Source organism: Mizuhopecten yessoensis, unplaced genomic scaffold, assembly GCF_002113885.1.
Source record: "Mizuhopecten yessoensis strain PY_sf001 unplaced genomic scaffold, ASM211388v2 scaffold8365, whole genome shotgun sequence".
NCBI lineage: Eukaryota > Metazoa > Mollusca > Bivalvia > Pectinida > Pectinidae > Mizuhopecten > Mizuhopecten yessoensis.
The window spans coordinates 362,810-376,134 of record NW_018407511.1 but is presented as its reverse complement, the minus strand read 5'-3'; the positions used below and the strand labels follow the sequence as shown (position 1 = coordinate 376,134).

Sequence of the window (13,325 nt, the reverse complement as noted above, 5' to 3'; positions counted from 1 at the left end):
CCCCCCCACCAAAAAAGTTGCTATAAAGTCACTCTTAATTAATTACTGTAACGGTTCACGTCCTTAGTCCTCCACCGTTGTCCTTCCTCCTTCCTGGTTCTAGTGTAAAGTGACGTACGTTTTATATCCTTGGAGTCTGTAGTGTGACAAAATATATACCAACACTGAACTGATCGTTTCCAACATTTATTAGCATAGGCAATATTGACAACAGCGTTTAGGAATAGTGCGACCTATTATGTGGGTACCCAATAATATTCTGCGCCGGCGTTAACGTCATAATAGTGACTTTCACTCAGTAAAATAAGACGCAATCCTGTACACGTAACAATACAGGTAACACACATTTGGTACAAATACAGGTAAAAACAAGCATACATTACAATTCCAACTCCTTGATAAGTCACATTCAAAGTCCCCAATAAAAAGTCGGAATTCAGATATATAATTTGAAAATAATGTACATTAGCTATATATGCATGCATAGGGATGTTAATTTAGTCAATAATAAGGCAGATGTTTTAATAGAAATAGTTCACTGGACTTATGGCATGTCAGTCTCTCTTGCAACCCAAGTCCTCTATATACTTCATCTCGTATTAAACAAACAACAACCATGATATATGCAGGTAGCTACTCGGCTGATGGAACGACAGAACAGGCATTTATTATAATTGCATTTGATGCGATAAAGACGTTTCGATACAATTTTGACAAATTCTCTCCACAACCCACAATCTCTCCCTCTCATTGCAAATCGTATTTATCTACAAAATCCAAGCGCGCCACCCAACCTGCACTCCTTTTAGGAAGCAGGAGGTGTACCAGCCCGTCTGTGCTTCAGGTTTTCGTTTTTTGTTTTGCTGGGGTTTCTATACATCAAACATAAATACGATTCCCATATATTCTCAATGTATTCATGCACATAACATTCCATATATGAAATATATTTAAATTCAATATTAAAAACTTTTACGTTGCGTCTACGTCCGAAGCTAGAATGACACAATAACAACCACCCGTGTCCTACCCCACACACATGCTCCAACCTCATTGGTCAATACCAAATCGCACGAATTACTCGCCCTAATACGATCTTCACGTACCTACAATGTATAGGACAAATATTACGCGCAATTCTTCGAAATGCACGCAAATTTAATTAATTGCTACGAAATGTCACATTATCTGAAGTTTCTTTATACACCTACATGTGGGTCATACAGTGCTTTGTTATTATAGCTGCGGCGGAGAGATGTTAAACATTAGGAACTAAAAAAGGAAACATTCTTTAACATAATTCGATAAACAATACAATTAGGTACGTGTATACAGGGTTGTGCCCAAACTGATTATTGAGGGATCCTTTTCTGTTTTCTTTTCCTTTCTGGGAGATCCAGAAATGATCTGGCTTTGGAGGCAGTTCTAGAGACCAAGCTTGATAATTAAGTGCCCATTTGAGGAAATTCAGATGTTGAGATTTACTACAAGCCAAACTCTAGACATTTTGGTACCCACTAGACTTGGTACCCAACAATAGAATATTTCTAATACTATTTGTACCGATGGCAAATTCTGAAGAACCTTGCATGTAAAATCAGCAATACACAAGAAACAAAAAATAAATAAATAAAAAAGCAACAAAGCAGAAAGCTTAAAAGGTTAGTCCTGCAAAATATTGAAATAACATTGGGTATGTACCGAAAGGTTTCACAAAAATACCAAAATGATGTAGAGTTCTGAAATGTCTGTATGCCATCCTGGCTTCTACTCAAAACTGTTTCCAGTCAGAGTTTGGAAAAGTCTTGGGGGCATGGGTCAGGTATAAATGATCAAAGTGCTTTTAACAATCAGGAAGGTTTTTCTCGATGCAAAATGGTGAACTGGACTACCCCACAGCCTCATTTAATTTGAAGAACAGTTACTGCCATAATAATGCTTTATTTAGTCCCACCCTCCTTTCCTTCCTCTTCAGTCTTCATCTTGTTTTAATTTGCTGCATCAGTTTTAGTTGATTTTGTTGAGGAAGGAAGAAGTGTTATGTCAGGTTGGCCTGTGGGTATAGAGGTTTTGGGGTATATCTATTTTATAATCATACACAATTTTAGCTAAAAGATTATGGCCGTCCTCAGGATCACCAGGAGAGACAGCCATCATGTAAAAAATTATATAATCAGTAGAAATACAAAGAAAGAAAAAAACCTATTTAAGAATTGAGTTTGAAAGTGGAGAAAGTCAAACAAAGCAAGTATTTTACTGTACCATAAGATTCCATTTAGTACTCACCAGTAAGGTCATGGTATGGTAACATTGAGTTAACATTTGAATACATATTGGTGGTTGTTGGCCAAGGTTAAAAGGTTAAAGGTCATGATCACTTGACCCCTTTTGAGGTATAACACTTGTATACAACATATTCTTATAAATCAATTTGCAGATTTAGTTTATATTTGCACCATGGTATAGTAATATTGAGTTCCGCACCCGAATAAAAGTTAGTGGTCGTTAGTACTAGTTAAGGTAAAAAGATTAAAGGTAACTTACCACTTCTTTGCTATAAAATTGTGTATGGCATATCTCATTAACGACCAATTTAACGTGAGGTCTGCATCTGATGAGATTTTAGTTGTCAACTTGTCGTTGATCAAGACTGATTGGTTATATGTTGTCATTAGTCAAATTTAAAGGGTCAAAGATATCTCTTTGAAGGGGATGGGGATATATCTATTTGTTCCACTCTCTTTGTTTTTATTTCTGAGAATTTTCAAACATTAACATGAACATTTTAGGGAAAAGGAAATTGAAGTGGAGAGGAAGCGGCGAGAGGCTGCAGAGGAGAGACTTCATGCCTACCTTGTTGATATGTATAATGATGAGGGGGAGGTGAATGATGAACTCCGCCATCGACTGCCACGTTCTAATAAAACTGACCCACTAAAGTCAAAGTCGCAAGTGGAAGAGCAGATAGAAGAGGTCAAGGAGAACCAGGTGGAGGCTGAAACAACTGATGGCGTACTAGCTGCTTCTGGTCAAAACATGGCTGCCGCAAGGTCAGTAAAATCATTATCAATGTTAACGATGTATACCAGGAAATTTTTGCTGCAGTTTAATTTTTGATATTTTTGCTCTCCATGATGAGGGCAAATTTATCATAATGAGGGAGAACATTAGTAAACAACATTTTATGCATTGTAAATAAATGTGAAGGGTGAAATTAAAACTGGCCAAATAGGGATTTTACCTGCTGAGGGCAAAAAGTTTGACTGGGCGAAAATTTCCAGTATCACTTTGTAAAAAAATATTGTACAAAATTGTTATAGCTGTCAACAGGTCATTCAAACCATGAGATGATGGAACACATTGTACGGAATCTTTATTAACCCTTTAACCCCTATGTTACTTTAGTAGACTCTACCATGCATTGATATGGACCGGATGAGTCCATTACGGTCTACAGTGGTGAAAGGGTTAAAGTCACTTAAACTATGAAATAACAGATGATATTGTACAGAAACTTTAAAACATTGAAGAAACATTTTCCCAAGAATCATAATTAAGTTTTTTTGTTATATATATGCTACTTGGATATAATATGTTGACCAGCAGTGTAAAAAAAAATTCTAATAAATTTAGCAAATTTTAGCAAATTTAACTTTGAGCAGTGTCTGGGGCCAAATCTCAACATGGGCAATAATATCTGATCAAAGTACTGAAACGCTAAAACTGTTAATGCAGGGTTTCCCCTGTTTTGATGAAGGTAGCGACTAGACAAAGAACAGATGAACTTAGTGTTGACGGGTTGTTTTAACAAAACACATGAAACAAGTGCTGATATAAAGATGTCTGGAAACTATAGAAGTAAAAGATAATTTTAATAAACGAGGCAATTAAGTAAATTTCAAATAAATTTGATTATTAGAGACATTTTAGGACATACAGGCACTGAAGCTCATACAGAAATAAAAGCCAGTTGTGCAGAGTATAAATAAATGGGATATACTGGATATACTTCAACAATCTAGTTTATTTGGAAACACTTAACCTTATCGAGGTGTCACACGAATAAACGGTATGGTTTGTGTTGTTAAAGAGCACTTTGACTCGATTAACTGTTATTTTTGATGCTTTGCCTTCTATGGGCCATCCTTTTTTTTTTTACATTTCAATTTTGTTTATTGATTTTCATGTAAACAATTACATTAAGACCAGAGACAAAACATTACATTACATTATAACAATTCATTACATTACAATACCCATAGGATTATATACATGTTTGAGTTCCAACATGAGCACTGCTAAATTTGGGAACATCAGAAATTACACTCTGCACCGATATTTTTTTTTTAAATATACATATTTATTAACATGCCCTCACATACCTCCACCTTCATCGGTGATTTAGTTGGATCTAAACACAATAGTTTCAGAATAAAATATGCAAGTTCATTTTGAAGCAATTTGTTCACCTACATGTAGTTTCTTCCAAGTTTTTTTTAGCAGCGCCCATAATAAAGTTAATTTTTAGCTTAGCTTTTGCTATAGATAAGTACACTTAGACGAATAGACATACAGCAAGACCAATTTCCATCATCAGTGCAATATTCATAACATACCGACAAAGACTTTGTTTCTATGGGCCATCCTTAATACTCCAGGGGTTACGCTCACTCTAGTTCTCTGAACCGCTGTCATGTGTCATGACGAAATCGAAGGCACATGGTAAGCAATTTGATTGGTCTGGGGTAAAAAAGCCTGAAGATTACAGAAGAGCCACAGCCGAATTCAAAGCCAGTCAATTTTACTGTTAGTTGACCGCAAGATTTTTTTGATGTACATTAAAAGGATCAAACTAGTCTTCCTGTCTTTTCCACAAGGTGGTGCACACAGAGCCTTTGATTTTGCTATGAAATATTCCAGGGGTGCAGAGGACGTAAGTGAGCATAACCCCTGGATATCGAGGATGTTTATGGGTTAGCTGGTTGGTTGGTTGGTTAGTTGATGTATATAATGTTACTCATTCCGTTCCCTCGTGTTGTTTCACATCCCATCTCTCATCATCCTAATTTATTGTCATGACTATAAACCAACTTCATTTAATTCTTATTAGATTGTCATCAAAGTTTATACAAAGATTAAGTATGAGTCAGATAATACCTCTGATGAGTTTGTATTTCAGGGTCCCAAGGTCAATGCCAAGGTCACTATTACTATTTATAGGTCAACCACAGTGTCAAAGGGGCATTGATGTCCTACAGATATTTTCTACTTAATTGTAATTTACATTATGATTTTAAATAATTTTTATTATGATAATTATCAGAAGATATCATAATTATACTTATTACCCATGATTTATAATAACAAGATTTGAAGACATACATGGTGTTCTTTTCCTTAAAAATATGGTAAAAATCGATGATTATTAATGAAACGATGTTACGCTGTGATGCTGCGAAAAAATCTCCCTACTTAAAATTCAATCTTCCTACTACAAAACACAAATCTCCCTACTGTGGGTTCAAAAATCATCAGATGTATGGTAATATTTAGCAGAAAAAAGGAAACAAGCAAGAACACTTGAGATAAAAACAACATCACACAGTCTGCATCATATAACATGTTTTTATATGAATGTACTTATCCTTTTTTGTGTAGCTTGTTGATATATTTCATTTCTTAGGTTCCTACTTTTTCTGCAGTATGTCCCTAGGTTCATGTCAATTTAAGTCATTAAATCCTTAACAAACAAACAAAATATGTGACACCATATATAAAGTATTTTTTACTAATTTTTGAAGAGAGACATTAGCTAGAGTTACCTCCCTTCGATCATTATTTTGCCAGGACTAGTAAATCTGGACAGTTGATAATATTTCACTTAACATTATCTACAAAAATATTAATGATATGCTATGGTTTAATAAAATTTCTTGTGATATTTTAAATATTTTGTATATTGAACAATTTTAATCAAAATTGAATACAAGAAAATTTTAGTTGATTTTCATGATGTGATCTTTTAATGAGGATGACAATTAAATTTAGATGACAAAAAAACGGTTTGAATTTTAAGATTCCTGTGCCATCTGTACATCATGATCAAGACTTTGTAACAATGGTTCATATCAAGCCCTGACCAGAACGTTGTGACACCCTGTCTTAGATTTAATACCTCCCTGGCCAATTTAACTTTAAATGTAATGTCATTCTAGCTTACCCAACACCTTTTACACTCAGGAAAGAACTTTGGAACACCATGGCCAGGATTTCATAACACTCTGGCACGAACCAAATTTCATTGCCACTGCAAACTAAACAAAGTAATGGGGGTATATAGGTGTAGCAGAACTGGACGGGTTCCATCATTGGCGACCAGGTAGCTCAGTTGGTGGAGCCTTCGTCTACAGTTTGGAGGGTCCCGGGTTCCAACCCCGTTCTGGCTGTGCATTTTTCCGTTCCTGTTACATAGTAATTGCTTTGTTGGTGCTTTCCCCATACTATCTCACAAACCACTCCACAGATTTAGTTTGGACTTACACCAAGTATGGCGACATCAAGTTCTACACCTTATCAATTTTTGGTGATCATCAATCATTAATGATCACATCTGACTGCTTTAGGAGAGTGGGAGTTCGGAGTATTTCTGTAATAGGAAGGAAGTAGCGAAAAGAATATGTGCATTTGTTGGGGATCGAATCCACGACCTCAGACTTTCTAGTTGGATACCCTCCCACTGAGATAAAAAGGAAATTCCCTTTAGTCGAAGGCTCGAAGGTAGTAATGCAACTTTGACACTACCGGTATGTACAATGCACATCCTTTACACTACTTCCCCAATTTTCCAATCCATGTCTTCATCCTTGCAGACAACCACAACTCAAATTGTTTTTCTCCCCGCCAAGGCTTCAATTAACGCCTCAACGGCACCAGTATGTGATAGGAAGTAGTTGAAAGAATATGTGTGTTTGCTGGGGATGGAACCTGTGATCCCAGACTTTCTAGTAAGGTTCTCTACAGCTGAGCTAATTAAGGTCAAACAAACAAATTTGCCTGTGTTTCTGCTTTCATTTTTTTAGAGAAAATAGGGTAGGTAGGTAGGCAATTTTTTTCATTTTGGAAAATATTTTTCTGTGCTTATGTAGAGCAGGAGTTCTGACTTTAACAGTGCATATCACTAAATGCCCATACAAATTTAGGGTAGGCACAAAAATCTGGGGAAGGTTGGGTTAGCGGAAACACAAGATTTTTTGCATTTGGCCTGAAGGATATGCTAGTAAGGTGACTTTGCCACTCAGTACAATGTACATCCTTTACGTTTCTATACGAACCTAGCTTTCTTTGTTTCTCTATAACTTAACTTTGAATTACCGAATTTCTGACTAGTATCAGTCATTCATGTTTGGAGAAATTATACAACCCTTTTGAAATACTGATTGTCTGTCCAAGTACAATCAAATGTTTTGTGGGATTCGTAATGAAAAAAAATCTGATGGTTGAAATTTGAAAGTTATGTTACGGAGTACCAGGCACGAAGTCTCATACAAAAAACGTTAAGCAATACCAGAAAAGAAACGCTTCTTATTGACTGAATATCAAGATTATGGATTTCTTTTTCCTTGTCCCACTTATAATTTCATAATGTAAGATTTGTGATAAATTGTCAATGGAGAAGCGCTGAAGGTGTGTTCAGTTCCGCCCCCTTTTTAATAAAATTATGATAGTTTTTTTTTTTTTTTTTTTTTGATGATGTCACTTTTCACATCAGGTCTTTGAGTCATAGATATTGACAAGGTATAATTATATAGGTCATGTGAAATAATCTGACACCGTTTAACTTTTGTGATCATCCAATTTTTATAATGTTGGCAATATTAATATTCAGCTTAATCACATTAATTCTGTAAAGTTTGTAAATCTTATTTTGATATTTATGAGCTTTTGTGTTCGATATTTGAATCAATTCATGATAAGGAAATTCCTCCCCAACAGGCACTATGTTAGAGGGCGGTGTACATGTGTAGACCATAATGGACTTATCCAGATCAATGCATGGTAGAGTTTATTTAAGTTACATAGGGGTGAAAGGGTTAAGGTTTGGTACTAACCTGACTAAGGGTGGAAATAAACCGGTTACCATATCTTGGGGAGTTTTAGGGAGGTTTGGGTTATGCACATTTAAACTGTTAAGATTTCTATCTTAGCATGAACTCTTAATTTCCAGAAATTAATTGATGTCAGAGTTTGATAATTCATATGCAAGATTTCCCAGCTCTGACATTAATTGAGGATTTGGTGCAGTAGGGGTAGATAGACTTGTGAAAATAACTAACACGATAGACCAACCAGTTTTTTCCTCAAATTCTACATAATTTTTGTCAAACACATGAAAATATCACTGTCCGATATCAAAGTTGTACTCAAGTATACTATTTCATACCCTAGTATACTATTTCATACTCTAGTATACTATTTCATCCCCTAGTATACTATTTCATACCCTAGTATACTATTTCATACCCTAGTATTCTATTTCATATCCTAGTATACTATTTCATATCCTAGTATACTATTTCATACCCTTGTATACTTTTTCATACCCTAGTATACTATTTCATACCCTAGTATACTATTTCATACCCTAGTATACCATTTCATATCCTAGTATACCATTTCATACCCTAGTATACTATTTCATACTCTAGTATACTATTTCATACCCTAGTATACTATTTCATACCCTAGTATACCATTTCATATCCTAGTATACCGTTTCATACCCTAGTATACTATTTCATACTCTAGTATCCTATTTCATACTCTAGTATACTACATACTCTAGTATACTATTTCATCCCCTCGTATACTATTTCATACTCTGATATACTATTTCATACCCTAGTATAGTATTTCATACCCTAGTTTACTATTTCATACTCTAGTATCCTATTTCATACTCTAGTATACTACATACTCTATTATTCTATTTCATACTCTAGTATCCTATTTCATACTCTAGTATACTACATACTCTAGCATACTATTTCATACCCTAGTATACTATTTCATACCCAAGTATACTATTTCATACTCTAGTATACTATTTCATATCCTAGTATACTAGGATATGAAATAGAATACTAGGGTATGAAATAGTATACTAGGGGATGAAATAGTATATTAGAGTATGAAATAGTATACTAGGGTATGAAACGGTATACTAGGATATGAAATGGTATACTAGGGTATGAAATAGTATACTAGGGGATGAAATAGTATACCAGGGTATGAAATAGTATACTAGAGTATGAAATAGAATATTAGAGTATGTAGTATACTAGAGTATGAAATAGTATACTTGGGTATGAAATAGTATACTAGGGTATGAAATGGTATACTAGGATATGAAATGGAATACTAGGGTATGAAATAGTATACTAGGGTATGTAATAGTATACTAGGGTATGAAATAGTATACTAGAGCATGAAATAGTATACTAGGGTATGAAATAGTATACTAGAGTGTGTAGTATACTAGAGTATGAAATAGTATACTAGGGAATGAAATACTATACTAGGGTATGAAATAGTATATCAGAGTATCAAATAGTATACTAGGGTATGAAATAGTATACTAGGATATGAAATAGTATACTAGGATATGAAATAGAATACTAGGGTATGAAATAGTATACTAGGGTATGTAATAGTATACTAGGGTATGAAATAGTATACTAGGGGATGAAATAGTATACTAGGGGATGAAATAGTATACTAGGGGATGAAATAGTATACTAGAGTATGAAATAGTATACTTGGGTATGAAATAGTATACTAGGGTATGAAATTGTATACTAGGATATGAAATGGTATACTAGGGTATGAAATAGTATACTAGGGGATGAAATAGTATACTAGGGTATGAAAAAGTATACTAGAGTATGAAATAGTATACTAGGGAATGAAATAGTATACTAGGGTATGAAAAAGTATACAAGGGTATGAAATAGTATACCATTTCATACCCTAGTATACTATTTCATACCCAAGTATACTATTTCATACTCTAGTATACTACACACTCTAGTATACTATTTCATACCCTAGTATACTATTTCATACTCTGATATACTATTTCATACCCTAGTATAGTATTTCATACCCTAGTATACTATTTCATACTCTAGTATACTATTTCATACTCTAGTATACTATTTCATACTCTAGTATACTATTTCATACCCTAGTATACTATTTCATTTCCTAGTATACTATTTCATACTCTAGTATACTATTTCATACCCTAGTATACTTTTTCATACCCTGGTATACTATTTCATACTCTTGTATACTATTTCATATCCTAGTATACTATTTCATACCCTAGTATACTATTTCATACTCTAGTATACTGTCTCAAGGGCCTTTCACTGTATTACAGTTCTTCAGGAGAGTGATTTTGTTTACAAATGTACAACAGTCAAAGTAAAAATATAGCAGATGTTATGATGTCACCAACATCATACAAATGGGATTCTTCAAGAGTTCCTGTTCATACTTACAGCTTAACTCATTTACCCCTGAAGACGTATTTGAACTCTTCCAATTCAAAGGTTGGAATATTTCATTATGAAATATCAGGGGTGAATGAATTAAATATGTTTCCCCTATAGTGTCATTCAATTGTTGATTCACTAACGAATGATTGGCCTATTACAGTAGATAACAAAGCCAGCACTGGGACTTGTTTACATTTCTAGGTTACTTGAAATACCCTAATAACCTCTGAATGCGCTCAACCATATGGTAATGATAAGAAACGTGATTTTGGTTCTAAATAATTTTACATACATGTATACTAAAAATAATTAAAGTTGCCTTCACCACTGGGTTCATGGGTTGAGGTCTATGTGGGACAGTTGCCAGGTACTGGTCGCAGGTCAGTGTTTTTTCTCCAGGTACTCTGGCTTTCCTCCACCACCAAAACCTAGCATCCTTAAATGACCTTAGCTGTTAATAGGATGTAGAACATAAACCAAACCATTTAAAGTTGGTTTTAACGACTTGATAATCATTGAATCTTTAGCTTTTCTTATATACTATGCATCCACAGTAATTATGAAAGCAATATACAGTACAATACAAACTTGATATACTGCCCCTCGTTTCATTTGCCACCTCCCTTAGTGCCATCATATTTCAGGGTCCCCTTTCCTCTTTTTTGTATGAATTCCTTTATTGTTTCCCTCAATTTATTGTCAAACTCCTTTACAATGCCAAAATTTCTCTGGACAAAAGTAGGCAGTATAATAAGGTTTTACTGTGTATATTTGGTATACAATGAATATCACACCAAAGGAAAACATTGGTTGTCCAGTGTGGGCCAATTTAACAGATGGTTGGCAGTAGGCTATTCACTAAGAGTGGATTTTAATTAAAATGAATTGATGGGAAACAAACACTTTTAGGGTGAGCACTGACGGCCTTAGAGCCCTACAATATTGTTCCGTAATCCAGTCGTCAACGATAGCAGCCTGATTGGAAAGTAAAATCCTTCCTTGAATGGATTTCCGTTGTATATGTAATGACAGAATGGCAATCAACATGAAGGACCTAGATAAGGGTGCCATGGTAACATATTAAGTAATCCTACATATTGCGCTTTCCGACTCCTAAATAAAACTTGCCGATCAGTGCCTGTGTGTAGTGACGTTGTAAAATAATCCACTTTGCCTAAAGATTAATTTGAGCTGAGCAAGATATTTGATTGAAGTTACATATTTGTTTCAAGTCATAGTATAAATTCTGATATACTATTGGTATTTTTCTAATACATGTATTACTATAGCTACTTGACATCTGTTACTATGCTACCATTTTCTTGTTAAGTAACTGATGAAAATATTTTCATTAATTATAATAGTCAATGAATTTTTTAATTAAACTAGTTCAATGAATTTATTTTTACTAATTTATTTTTTATTAATCTTTACTTAAAATATTGAAGTTTAACATTATAAAATCAAATGATCCAAGTGAATTAAACTGATATTACCCATTATGTTTTGTTATTGCTGTAGGATATAATATGATAATACATACAGTTTTATCCATCTGTCTTTACATCCTTGATTGAAGTCTTATATAAATTCTGATTTACTCTTTGTATTTTTCTAATACATGTTTTACTATAGCTACTTGACATCTTCACCTGTTACTGTTAACATTTTCATGTTGAGCAACTCATGAAAATATTTCCATCTATTAAATTTTTTAATGAAATTTTAATTGAATTAATTTAATGATTTTATTTTTATTAAAACATTCAAAATTTATCTTTAATTAAAATATTTTCTTACCTATATAAACCATCATTTAACAGTATGTGGAGTACCATCCAAAAAATTCCGAACTGTCACTGGTAAATTTCTGGTTCACAAATTGTGGTCAGAGGTCAAATCAAAATGTTATTTTTGTCAGTGTATAATTTCTTCTTTATCAAAGTTTGCATGTAACTTTGTAGAAAAAAGAGTCATTTACAGACACAGGGCATCTTGTTTATTCATTTAACAGGTCTGAGAGACTTTAGGTCATTCAGTAGATGAGATAAGATAGGGAGCAAGTAGGAGGTATATAGTATAACACTGAAGGTTCTGAAAGGGACGAAAGACTGAAAGTGAGCAGAGCTGTCCGTGCGATATCCTGTTCAATTCTAATATTGTCATAGACAGCTTCCTACTAAATGATTGTGCTAACCTTTCCAGCTGCCCCAACGTGTCGGAGAGTGTTGGATTATCTTACTCTGTATTAATTTGGTATGATAATAATTTTTGAGGCCCTTTTAAATGTCTAATTAAAAGGTTGATATATATGTAAAAGATGTGGATTAATTAGGTTGCCTTACAAGCGTCAGTTGTAGGGAATTTTCCTTTAGCTCAGTGGTAGAGTTTTTGGGCTGGAGGGCCAAGGATCTCACAGGTTCGAGCCCCAGCGACGGCATTATCTTTATCACTATTCCTCGTCTTACTACAAACTGTTGCTGTTGTCCCTCCCCGTTCAAGGTAGTACCCTTGGTGGGGAGTCAAAGGACCTGGGTTGGTGTTCGAAAAAAGGGGGGAATAATGTCAAAGATGTGTATTGATTAGGTTGCCTTACAAGCGTCAACTGTAGGGAATTTCCCTTTAGCTCAATCGGTCTGGAGAGCCAAGGGTTGCGGGTTCGAGCCCCAGCGACAGCACTTTCTTTATCACTTTTCCTCATCCTACTACATATATATATGGTGTATCTATTGCCTAACCCTATCCTTTAGTCAGCATTTATGTGTC

General features: G+C 34.4%; 1 protein-coding gene across 2 annotated transcripts in view; it reads left to right on the top strand.

The window, feature by feature from the left end:
• Positions 1 to 13,325, top strand: part of LOC110455716 (mirror-image polydactyly gene 1 protein-like) — a 51,191-nt gene that overhangs the window by 3,415 nt on the left and 34,451 nt on the right. For both annotated transcript variants that reach the window (XM_021506028.1, XM_021506027.1), the window contains exon 2: positions 2,790 to 3,050. In XM_021506028.1, coding sequence (XP_021361703.1) covers positions 2,863 to 3,050 — 188 coding nt within the window. In that variant the 5' untranslated portion in view covers positions 2,790 to 2,862. The remainder of the gene's footprint in view (positions 1 to 2,789; positions 3,051 to 13,325) is intronic.